The 12,780-nt window shown below is 41.7% G+C and overlaps 1 protein-coding gene across 2 annotated transcripts in view; it reads left to right on the top strand.

The window, feature by feature from the left end:
- Positions 1-12,780, top strand: part of LOC127430972 (collagen alpha-1(V) chain-like) — a 146,168-nt gene that overhangs the window by 111,376 nt on the left and 22,012 nt on the right. For both annotated transcript variants that reach the window (XM_051681104.1, XM_051681103.1), the window contains exons 39-46: positions 2,887-2,994; positions 3,152-3,241; positions 3,558-3,611; positions 4,796-4,903; positions 5,448-5,555; positions 10,539-10,592; positions 10,819-10,872; positions 10,959-11,066. In XM_051681104.1, the coding sequence (XP_051537064.1) occupies positions 2,887-2,994; positions 3,152-3,241; positions 3,558-3,611; positions 4,796-4,903; positions 5,448-5,555; positions 10,539-10,592; positions 10,819-10,872; positions 10,959-11,066 (684 nt within the window). The remainder of the gene's footprint in view (positions 1-2,886; positions 2,995-3,151; positions 3,242-3,557; positions 3,612-4,795; positions 4,904-5,447; positions 5,556-10,538; positions 10,593-10,818; positions 10,873-10,958; positions 11,067-12,780) is intronic.

The raw sequence follows: 12,780 nt of genomic DNA, 5'->3' as shown, positions 1-12,780 counted from the left end.
CGCTTCTGAAGGGTTGATTAAACCGCTGGAGTCTTATGGATTACTTTAATGCTGACTTGTGTGATTTTTGGAGCTTCAAAATTTTGGCACCCATTCACTTGCATTGTATGGACCTACAGAGCTGAGATGTCCTTCTAAAGATCTTCATTTGAGTTCAGCAGAAGAAAGAAAGTCATACACATCTGGAATGGCATAAGAGTGAGTAAATGATGAGAGAATTTTCATTTTTGGGTGAACTATCCCTTTAAAGCTTATTCATCCAAATTTTCATTTTTGACTGACCAACCGTTTGAATGCAAACTTGAAAACGTCAACATCGGAGAAAAATTCCTTAACGTAGAAGGAAACGTGAAAACATGAAACCAGCCACCAAAGTAAGTACTGTTTAAACAGCATTTAAATAAATACACTTAATAAATGCAGTACTGGTAGTTTCCTTTTAATTTATTTTCAGTTTAGTGTATTTGTAATACATTCAGACAGTGTTTAATATGAATTTGTGAATTGTTAATTTACTGTCAGTGTATTACTGTTAATAATAACTTGTATACAAGATACAAATTCGAGTTTATTAAAACTTCACATTGTAGATTGTGGGATATTTGAGATCGTGCTTTTTTTATTTGAAATTAAATCAAATAATAACACGCTATGTGTATACAGTTAATAACATATCGCTGCACTGGTGACAATGAATGTACCTGCATGCTCTCTTGGGGAGACTTGATTGTCGTTGTGGATGATACATGGAGACCGGCTGACAATGATGCTTGTTGTCATGTTGCACTTCAACACACTTTTACGGTTTATGCAGTAAACGTAATATTCGTCTAAAGAGAAACAAACTGATGGATGTGCGTGTATGTATGTTTTATTCTCTGGTGCTGACAGGACGTGACATGCAAGTGGCGTTACGCACTATAGCTGCGGATGACTGTATAGACAGTCATTTTTCTCTGTCTGCTGGCATCATTACTGAATGCATTTGTGCTGAAATTGATTAATCAAAGTCCGATAAGCTTAATCGATCATATAATCAAGAAATGATCGATCATTGATTATTTATTAACACCCCTAGTAATTCGGCATCTTTGATATTTACTTTAGTCACTCTTACAGCTAGTGTAAGAATGGAATTAAGGATTTCGGTTTACTGCACCATTTGTGTTACAGGCTTGAATGATATCTTAAAAAAAAAAAAAAAAAGATCAGACATAGGCTTTAATGATAGAATGGCAAAAACAAACAAACAAAAATAAATGAACAGACATTGAAGAAGGGACCTGAATCTTAATAAGGGGGGTTAATCTCATGAAACAAAAAATGTCTAGATCATATTTCACCCCAAATTCAAAAGAAAAAGGCTTAATTTGCCTAATATTTTATTATTATTAATACAATTATGGATAAAACTTTCATGACTGAAAATGATTGAATGGAAAATGATGTATTGCATTAACGAGAATTATTTTTTTCACATTACTGAAATGAGAATTTGGAGGAAAATGTGCTTAACTGTTATTTTTCTTATGAAGGATGGAATTTGAAATTAGGGTTAATTATAACACAGATATTTAATATTAAGATTTACCCAAGGACCAAGATATCACAGAGACTTTTGGATGCTTTTTTGTGTGTGTTTTTTTTAACTTGGGCTAGTAAGCAACCACTTTGAACCCCCTTGGAATTTAGCAACGCCCTGGCAACGTGGTGGCGAGTTTTGCATGGACAAGCACCACTAACAATTACTTTAGAAAATGTAAAAATCTAGTTGCCTCTGCTGTTCTAAATTTGGCTATATTGAAGCATTTTAAATATGATTTTACACTCTATTGTGGATTTAATACTGTAGAGGCATTAGAGTCACTAGCCCCTTGAAAGCATTTGTGTTGCAATGCACAGCACAGTAAACACACACACACACCTGTTTTTCCTGTATAAGCACCACCCGCTGAAGCCAAAAATACATGATACATATTCATGAGGTTTTCACCAGCCATCAGTCACTCATTAGATTGTCTTAAAGGTGTCCTGAGGTTGTCAATGGGGAATCATAATGATTCCTTTAGGCTACATATGGGCCGATTGTTGGGCTGTTGGTGCTTTGTCTACTGACTTGTTTATGCGGTTGTACATTGATGCTTGGTGGGTCATGAATTATTCATGAGCTATCATGATATTCTACTTTTTATGCAAATGTATAGGTTTAAACATCCAACCCCCTCCCCCGCCCACACACACATATGGATACTTGAGCACGCATGCCTCTGCCAAGCAAACGGATACACATAATGCAATCATCTTTCATTATGTTGCATTATTTATATATCCACTGATGTTGTTGAAGCACCTGTAGCATTTTAATTCTGTGTTCCAGATTTTAAGTGCTTTATTTGATTATACAGAAAAAATGATTAGGAATTATATTTAGCTTATTTAGAACCATTAATATTGTATGCAATTATATATTATTTTAATAACAATTATGCACATTATCACCCCAGTTCTCATTGCTGTAATGCAAAAAAAAAATATTGATATATTATTTAAACTGAAAAATATTTATACATCATGGTAATATTTGTTGTAATGCTTTTAATTTGTGCTGATTTAAATAAAAACCATTGTCACAGTATTTTTTATTTTTTTTACAGTAAGTCATTATGTTACAGTAATAATAATCGAACAAGATTCGTAACAATAATGATAATTTTGTTGGAAAATGTACTCGAAATAATAATACAATCTAAAAAACATTTTAAATTTTTTTTTTTTATTAAATGTGATGTGGACATGTTTCTGTGAGATTTACCCTACTATATATATATATATATATATATATATATATATATATATAAACCATAATCTATCTCTTCGTCTAATCAGGGACCAACAGGTGAGACGGGACCAATGGGAGAGCGAGGTCACCCTGGACCCCCAGGACCACCCGGTGATCAGGGTGTAAACGGACCAGCAGGCAAAGAGGGCGCAAAGGTGCGAACAACTTCAGGCACCCACACACTTTAATATTTACACACAATAAAGGTTAATAAACACAAAATACGTCTCTATCTGTGCATCCATTGGTCCATTTTTTTTTTAATATAATGAACAAGCAATCTACATGATGTCTGGTTCTGTATGTTCATAGGGAGATCCAGGTCCAGCCGGCCCCACAGGTAAAGACGGACCACCAGGATTGAGAGGTTTCCCTGGCGATAGAGGTTTACCAGGCCCTGTGGTGAGGATAACAAGTTAACATTACAAACTTAGTGATGACACTTTCAAAACAGCTGATGTTACAACATTGTCTCATAAAAGGATTGTGAAAATTTACTCACTCTCATGTTGTTCCAAAACCGAACAGACTGCATGAGGGTGACTAAGTGATGAGGGAATTAAATTTTTGGAAACTATCCCTTTTACTGTGAGCTTTTAACTTTTTTGTTATGTATAAATAGAAAATCTTCTGTGTCACCTCCAACCATCAAACGCACTGCACAGGAACACATGTATGTGTGTTTGTACATTCAGCAGTTTTCTGTGTATCTTTGCAGGGCTCAGCAGGTTTGAAAGGGAATGAAGGGCCTCCTGGACCACCCGGGCCTGCTGTGAGTACACATTCTCTCTCTCTCTCTCTCTCTCTCTCTTTCTTTCTCTTTCTTTTAGTCTTTGTCTATCTCTCTCCTCATTGCTTTGTTATTCACCTGGTTTTATCTTGTTTTCTCTCTCTTTTACCCTTTTGCTCCACACACTGGATTTTCAGTGAGTATAGTGATTCCAGTGCAAAGAGTATGAATGTCATTGCATTAGATAAAGAAAATCAAAGCAAGTGACAACTAAACCTTTCACAAATAGAGGTGTGTTATAGATATACTATTCAAAATGAAGAGGAAAGTATTAGCAGCATTTGACTGCAGATGCCACTTGGTTTGATATGTTTTATTTTTTTCTCCACTTTTTCTCCCCAATTTGGAATGCCCAATTCCCAATGCACTCTAAGTCCTCATGGTGGCATAGTGACTCGCCACAATCCGGGTAGCAGTGGACGAATATCAGTTGCCTCCACGTCTGAGACTGTCAATCTGTGCATCTTATCATGTGGCTTGTTGAACGTGTTATTGTGGAGATGTAGAACATGTGGAGGCTCATGCTAATCTCCATGGCATTCACTCACAACTCACCACATGCCCCACTGAGAGCAAGAACCACATTGTAGTGACCATGAGGAGGTTACCCCATGTGACTTTACCCTCCCTAGCAACTGGGCCAATTTGGTTGCTTAGGAGACCTGGCTGGGGTCACTCAGCATGCCCTGGATTTGAACCATGAACTCCAGGTGTGGTAGTCAGCGTCTTTACTTGCTGAGCTACCCAGGCCCCCTGACATTCATACTTTTTAAGTGTGACTTCAAGTGTGACTTTCAAGGGCCACTGTATACCTATAAATGATAGATGATTATAGATTTTCGAATGGTTCGATGTCTTTCTCTCTCTCCAGGCAGTTTTGACACCAGGTTTTTTAATATTCAGGTTTACAGATATCTTACATAATGTCATAATATGCAGTTATATAATCAATAACTCAAACACTCAGCGTTTATTTCTGCTTTAAAAATCTCAGCTCATTTTTTATCTGCATGCCTGCTGTCAACACCTCCATGTGAATTTTCGAAAGGAATACATAATTAATCACAACAGCCAATCAAGTAATCATAGCAAGTGCTAGTTGCATGTAAATCAGAGATGCCACAAGCAGTTATGTAATGCTTAATATTTCATATTCACATTCTCAGGGTTCTCCTGGTGAACGTGGTCCGGCAGGCCCAGCAGGTCCCACTGGCCTCCCGGGCCGACCCGGACCTCAGGGACCCCCAGGCCCCGCTGGAGAGAAAGGTGGACCTGTAAGTACTCGTTTGAACACATTCAGTATTTGTTTCTTTAAGTCAGTTGACCCTGTTTACTTTCTTGATTCACAGTATTATCTTGCTATTATTGTGGACAATTCATAACTGCAGGTTATTCTTAAAAAACACTCACAAAAAAAAAAAACATTGTTATCTATGTAATTTTTCCTCAAAGTGTTATGCTCTGCTTTTGAAATGTGGTTTATTTTCGGCTGACATCACAGAGGCCATTTGGATTTAGATCTTCTAAATGTAAATTTAATATTTTAGGTAATGTGGCCTTCCTAAAATCTTTCCAATTGTTAATGCAGTCCTGGTAAAAAAAAAAACAACATTTATTTATTGCTGATGGATATAAATCAAGTACTCCCCTACTTTTTTTGTCTTGTTGAATATCCTGTTTCATGTAAGATATGTAACATTATGGAAGTAAATTGGGGTGTGAATGCTGCTTGATGTTGAATCACCACGCATTGTTAGGTTGGATTGATATCTACTACCTGTTTAACTCGAGCCTCTGTCTTTCTCCTTCGTGTTTTAGGGTGAGAAAGGACCTCAAGGCCCAGCTGGTAGAGATGGTATTCAGGGACCTGTTGGACTTCCAGGCCCAGCTGGACCCATTGGACCTCCGGGAGAGGATGGTGATAAGGTACAGAGGAAATGAGGGGTAGAGAGAGAGGGAAGAGAAATGATTTAAAGAGAAAGAAAAAGAATGAATAAGCTCAGAAATAAGAAAAGAATATATGCTTTGTGGTATGTTTGTCTAGAGTTTGTAGAAGACCTTTTTTGGGAACTCACAAAAACAGCCTACTAATAAAATACTTGATATTTCAGCACAAGGAAGTTTCCCTACTTCTCTTGTAAATTATCTGGTTTAACACCTAGGTGAACATGTCAAGGAAATGACATCACTGTGAAAAGCTCACACACGCCTCCACACACAGATTTTGGGTGTTAGTGTTTGTTAATGTGTTTGTGTTTGTGTGTGTGTGTGTGTGTGTGTGTAGTTCCCTATCTGTCACTCACTCAACATTGTGTCGATGTAGTGACACTAGGGGTCACTCTTGGGAGCCCCAAACACCTCTGCTTTTTGGAAAAAAGGCCAATGGGAATTGGCGAGTGGGGAATAAAAGGAGCTGGTATGCAACCACTCATTCAGATTTTCTCTACGGAGCCAAGCGGTTGTATTCAGTGCACTGAATTCAATTCCTTCCTAAGATGCACCTCAAAACTGCTGGATTTATGGCGCATTTCAGCGGCTTCTCCCCCTCTGCACCCTTGGAGTGCAGAGAACGCCCCTGGGTGCTTCGGCAGAGCGAAAAAAGAGAGTATATTCTAAAAGAGTATATTTTCATTCACAAAAAGAGTGGCACACAAGGAACGTCTTTTTAAAGATGCCTTTCCGTTTGTGTGTTATTCCTGGTTGCAGTCGTTATCTCTCCGCTTCTGACTGCCACGATCGCTGTCTTACGTGTCTGGGCGCTGCCTATGCGGAGACATCGTTCGTGGATGGGTCATGTCCTCCTTGTGAGGACATGACCATGGCAACATTAAAGTCACAGCTTGCTTTCGTAAGAAAGCAAGCCACCCCAACGGCTCCCTGCACCGGTCCTTCTACCTATGGATTTGAGGCCACGTCGGTTAGCACTGGGGGCAATTTGGGGACATCAATGGGACCACCTCCGCTGGGTATCCCCCCACGGACCTCCCATTCCCCAGCACGCTTGCTTGCCCCGGTCGGGCGCTCGGACAAGACTCCTGGCTCGTCTCAGGGCGAGTTCAACCTCTTGTTCTGAGCCGGGGAAGACGATGAGTTATCGAGCGCAGCATCAGACACTGGGCTCGTCCAGTCAGATGCAGAGGCTTCGGCTGGGTTTCCTCCTTCGGGAATGGTCACCCAGTCTCAGGCCGGTGTGGAAATTACGGACATGCTTTCCCGGTCTTTCAGCTCCCCCGCTCTCACTGCTGCCGGCTCCTGGACTGGCCCGTGGCTGCGTTGGCACATCAACTGCCTAGAGGTGTTGGCAGTACTGCTTGCCCTGCGGAGGTTCCGGCTGTTGATCCAGAGCAAGCACGTGTTGGTCCGGACGGACAACACAGCAATGGTAGCGTACATCAACTGTCTCAACTCACATCCCGGGCAACATCAACACCGCAGCGGACGCGCTGTCACGACAGGTTACGTTCAGGGAAGAGTGGAGACTCCACCCCCAGGTGGTCCATCTGATTTGGAGTCGAGCATAGGTAGACCTGTTTGCTTCCCGGGAATCCTCCCACTGCCCGCTTTGGTACGCCCTGACTGAGGCACCCCTCGGTATAGATGCGCTGGCACACAGCTGGCCCCCTGGACTATGCAAATATGCGTTTCCCCCAGTGAGCCTACTTGCACAGACCCTGTGCAAGATCAGGGAGGGTGAGGAGCAGATCGTCCTAGTAGCACCCTACTGGCCCACCCAGACGTGGTTCTCGGATCTCACACTCCTCACGACAGGACCCCCCCCCCATGTGAATTCCCCTGAGGAAGGACCTTCTTTCTCAGGGACGGGGAACCATCTGGCACCCGCGACCAGACTCTGGAATCTCCACGTCTGGCTCTTGGACGGGACGCAGAAGACCTAAGTGGCCTACCACCCACGGTGGTTGACACAATCACTCAGGCTAGGGCTCCCTCTATGAGGCACCTGTATGCCTTGAAGTGGCATCTGTTCGCTAAGTGGTGTTCTTCCCGATGCGAAGACCCCCAAAGATGCGCAGTCGGATCAGTGCTTTCCTTCCTGCAGGAGAGGCTGGATGGGCGGATTTCCCCCTCCACCATGAAAATTTATGTAGTCACTATTTCGGCTCATCACGATGCAGTATATAGTAAGTACTTGGGGAAGCACGACTTGATCATCAGGTTCCTGAAAGGCACTAAGAGGTTGAATCCCTCCAGACCACGCCTTGTCCCCTCTTGGGACCTCTCTGTAGTCCTTCAGGGTCTACGGGGAGCTCCCTTTGAGCCCTTGGAGTCAGCTGAGCTTAAGGCACTCTCTTTGAAGACTGCCCCCCGACTGCACTCACTTCCATCAAGAGGGTAGGGGACCTGCAGGCATTCTCTGTCAGCAAATCGTGCCTGGAGTTCCGTCTGGGTTACTCTCACGTGATCCTGATACCCCGAACGGGCTCTGTGCCCAAGGTTCCCACGACCCCTTTTAGGGATCAGATGGTGAACCTGCAAGCTCCCCCCAGGAGGAGGCAGACCAAGCCTTGGCATTGCTGTGTCCGGTGCGAGATTTACGCATCTATTTGGATCGCACGCAGAGCTTTAGAAGCTCCAAGCAGCTCTTTGTCTGCTTTGGTGGACAGCGGAAAGGAAGCGCTGTCTCCAAACAGAGGATCGCCCACTGGGTCATTGACGCCATCGCGATGGCATATCAGGCTCAGGACATGACACCCCATGCGGGGTTATGAGCCCACTCTACCAGGAGTGGCGCCTCTTTGGCATACATCTGCAGAGCAGCGGGCTGGGCAGCACCCAACACCTTTGCGAGGTTCTACAATCTCCGGGTTGAGCCGGTCTCATCCCGTGTATTGGCAGGCACGAGCAGGTAAGTTCCGGGACAGCTGGCCGGGTGTACCGCTTGTGCATAGTGCCTTTCCCCTCCCTTGAGGTGAAGATGTGCGCTCTTGACTCCCAGTCATGTTCACAGACTGTGATCCCTGGATGACTTTCCTCCTTAGCCCTCTGGCAGTTGAGTTTGCAGAGAAACTCGCTGCCGGCCCAGTACATGCGCTAATGAGGCCCTGTATTGAGGTAGGTGCTCCACATGTGCTGGTTCCCCAAAGGCGACCCCATGTGATATCTTCCGCAAAATCGTTTCCCTGTTGGTAAACTGTGTCTTCCTTGGGCAGAGGCTCCTCTGCCCCCAGTCGCCGTGCTTTGTAGAAACTCCTCCCCCTTCGGGTGGGACCTACCATGGGACCTCTCCACATGACATACTTCCGACAAGACTCGGTAAGACCATGTGATGTATTTCACTCAACCCCCCCCCCTTTGGGCGGGGTGTGGTCTCCGCGGTGTCTTCCCCTTGGGAGGGACACCCCCCCCAACGTAGACACGTATGGCTCCTAGTCAGTTAACAAATTCCACTCTTTTTGGGGAGAAAGAAGAGGAAAAGAGTCCTCGGCTGGTCTAGCCTGTCCCTATAGGTGGGCAGTCGACTTGTTCCTGAAGGACCGTTCGACGCTCACAAGAGCGTTGGGGGTGGTTACGTGACGGCCTGGTGTGCTGACTACGAGGCACACAGCGGTCTGCCCGTCTCGCACCGCCAGTTCAGATAACACAATTCAGCTAGTTGTGGTGTTTTGTATAGGGACCCCTAGTGTCACTACATCGACACAGCGTTGAGTGAGTGACAGATAGGGAACATCATGGTTACTTTTGTAACCTCCGTTCCATACTGAACTACCCGCTGAAATGGCCGGGACCTGGTCTCGGCTCCTCAGCACAAAACCTGAATGAGTGGTTGCATACCAGCTCCTTTTATACCCATATGTCCGGGGGAGTGGCATGCAAATTCCACTCGCCAATTCCCATTGGCCTTTTTTCCAAAAAGCAGAGGTGTTTTGGGCTCCCAAGAGTGACCCTTTGTTTCACTACATCGACACAACATCTCGTTCCCTCCAACAGGGAACGGAGTTTACGAAAGTAACCATGACATTTTAAGCAGCTGTGAGTGTTATTTGAAGGATATGTGTGTCAGCTTTGCCAAGTGTGCTAGGTGCAAAGCCTTATGGGAAATATAGACAGAGATATAGATAACAGTATTAGTTTCCTAATGTCTTCCTTCATAAACAAAAGTACTAAAAAGCACCATGGTAATACTTTTGAGACATTTACCGTGGTAATACCATGTTTTTTGAACATTTACCATTGTAATGCCAAGTTTTTTTTGTGTTTTTTTTAATACACCATGGTAATACTATGTTTGTTTGTTTGTTTGTTTGTTTTTACATTTACCATGGCAATACCATGTTTTTGTTTTTACATAAACCATGGTAATAATGTTTTTTTTTGTTTTTGTTTTTTTACAGCACTATGATTATTCCATAGTTTTTCGACATGTACAATGGTAATACCATGTTTTCTTTTAGCATGTACCATGGCAATACCATGGTATTTTAGACATTTACCATGGTAATTTGTTTTTTTGTTTGTTTGTTTTTTTTTACATTTAATATGGTAAAACCATGTTTTCTTTGGACATGTACAATGGCAATGCCATGTATTTATTTATTTTTTTGGGACATTTGCCAGGACAATACCAAGTTTTTTGGACATTTACCATGGTAGTATCATGTTTTGTTTGGACATTTACCATGGTAGTATCATGTTTTGTTTGGACATTTACCATGGTAGTACCATGTTTTTTTGGACATGTATCAGAGTGATTTGTTTTTTAAAGATGTACTGTGGTAATACCATTGTGTTCCCTGGATTTCAGTGGACTACCAAATAAATACCACATGAATATGAATATGATATTCATATGGTTTTATGAGATAAACTTTATAATATATTACATGTTTTTTCAATTTTCAGTTTATACATGTGCATATATTTGCAAATGTAAGTGCTGTGTTATTGTGACAGGGAGAGATTGGCGAGCCGGGACAGAAGGGAAGCAAAGGTGACAAGGGTGAACAGGTGAGTTCCCATTTACATTACAATTCACACCTATTAAACACATTTATTAAATGAATGCCTATTAGGATCCGTCTGTTTGTTTGTATTGGTCTCACATGATTTTCCCATGACTGTCATTCATTCTGTGTTTTTACCGCTGTGCATTTATGAATATAAATGTTTTCATTTGTTATAAAAAGCAGTGGCTAATGTGCCACTTGCTTCATTATCTCTTGTCTTTTTTTAGGGTCCTCCAGGGCCAAACGGACCCCAGGGCCCCGTGGGTCAGCCCGGTCCTCCTGTAAGTGTTCCTATATGTGCCATTTCTCATATGTCTTATGTCATCCTGTGGTGGAAACAGTCTTAGTGATGTCACTTCCTCTAAAGGGTGCAGATGGAGAGCCAGGTCCCAGAGGTCAGCAGGGACTATTTGGACAGAAGGGAGATGAGGGGGCACGAGGGTTCCCTGGACCACCAGGGCCTGTCGGCCTTCAGGTGAGATGACACGCATTCATAATCATGAAATTCGAGGGATTCATTAAATATTTATTACAAAAATCTTCAGATCAAGGTCTTGCATCTGCTTGTTTAAATTATGTTCCCTTGATGTGAGTTTGGGCTGATTTGAACAGTTTCTTAAAGGAATATTCCATGTTCAATACAAGTTAAACTCAATCGACAGCATTTATGGCGGAATGTTGATTACCACAAAAATGAATTTAGACTCGTTCCTCGTTTATTTAAAAAAACAGCAAAAATAATGGTTACAGTCAGGCACTTACAATGGAAGTGAATGGGGCAAGTCAATAAACACTAAAGTACACACTGATTCAAAAGTGTAGTCACAAGACTTAAACATTATACATGTTAACATGATTTTAGTGTGATAAGGAATTTACCAGCATTACATCAGTAACCAGATTACTGGATTACATCGTCATGACAACAAAGTTAATAATATTGATATAACTTTACACAGATATGGTTAGCAAGCTATTTTATCACACTAAAATCATGTTAACAAAAATAATGCCAGCGTATTGTGGCTATACATTTGAAACGATATGTATTTTAAAGTTTATGTACTGGCCCCATTCACTTCCATTGCAATTGCCTCATTGTATCCCGGATTTTTGCTTTTTTTGAATAAGCGATGGGACAAAAAACTTTTTTTGTGGTAATCAACATTATGCCACAAATGCTGTAGACTGATGTTAATTTGTATTAAAACTGGAACAGTTGATTAGAAATGGTATATCTGGTTTCTGTGAACTTGGGTTGGTTTAATCCAGGGCTGCACAATTTGGCCTAAAAAAAATATATCGTTTGTTCAGTCAGTGTTGTCAATATTCAGCATATTTCCATCTGTGACTTTATTAATGCTTTAGGTATCAACACAATGCCAAGAGAGAGAAAAAAGCACTTAAAATACATTCAGACTGAGACTGATTTCCACCCCCCCAAAAAATTTCTCAGTTCTTTTTGCATTCACATTGTGCCTTGAAAGTGGTCTCAGATCACTTTTTGTTCCACTTTAGTTTTGAGCGGGTCTTTTGAATCACAGTTTTTTGTAACCCAGTCCACTTCTACATTGTATAAATATAATAGTGAGCACATTTAGATACACAATCCTACACTGATCATGCTTCTTAAAGGGATAGTTCACCCAAAAAGGAAAATTCTCTCATCATTTACTCACCCTCATGCCATCCCAGATGTGTATGACTTTCTTTCTTCTGCAGAACACAAATAAAGATTTTTAGAAGAATATCTCAGCTCTGTAGGTCCATGCAATGCAAGTGAATGGTGACCAGACATTTGTAGCTTCAAAAATCACATTAAGGCAGCATAAAAGTAATCCAAAAGACTCCAGTGTTTAAATCCATATCTTCAGAAGCGATATAATAGGTCTGGGTGAGAAACTGAATAATATTTAAATCTCCATTTTAACTTTCACTTTCAGATGTGAAAGTGAAACTAAAAAAGCCACACATGTGACTTTCAGGTGTAAAAGTGAAAGTGGAGATTTAGAGTAAAAAATGACTTAAATATTTATCTGTTTCTCACCCACACCTATTATATTGCTTCTGGGATGGCATAAGGGTGAGTAAATGATGAGAGAATTTTACTATCCCTTTAATAAGCCGACAAATTGTGTGTTAATGTAAATGCCTTAAACAGCTTTCCTTTATCGGGGTAAGGTCATTAA

Source organism: Myxocyprinus asiaticus, chromosome 40 (assembly GCF_019703515.2).
Source record: "Myxocyprinus asiaticus isolate MX2 ecotype Aquarium Trade chromosome 40, UBuf_Myxa_2, whole genome shotgun sequence".
Classification (NCBI taxonomy): Eukaryota; Metazoa; Chordata; class Actinopteri; order Cypriniformes; family Catostomidae; genus Myxocyprinus; species Myxocyprinus asiaticus.
The sequence above is the reverse complement of the archived record's forward strand: the minus strand, read 5'-3'. Positions and strand labels throughout refer to the sequence as shown.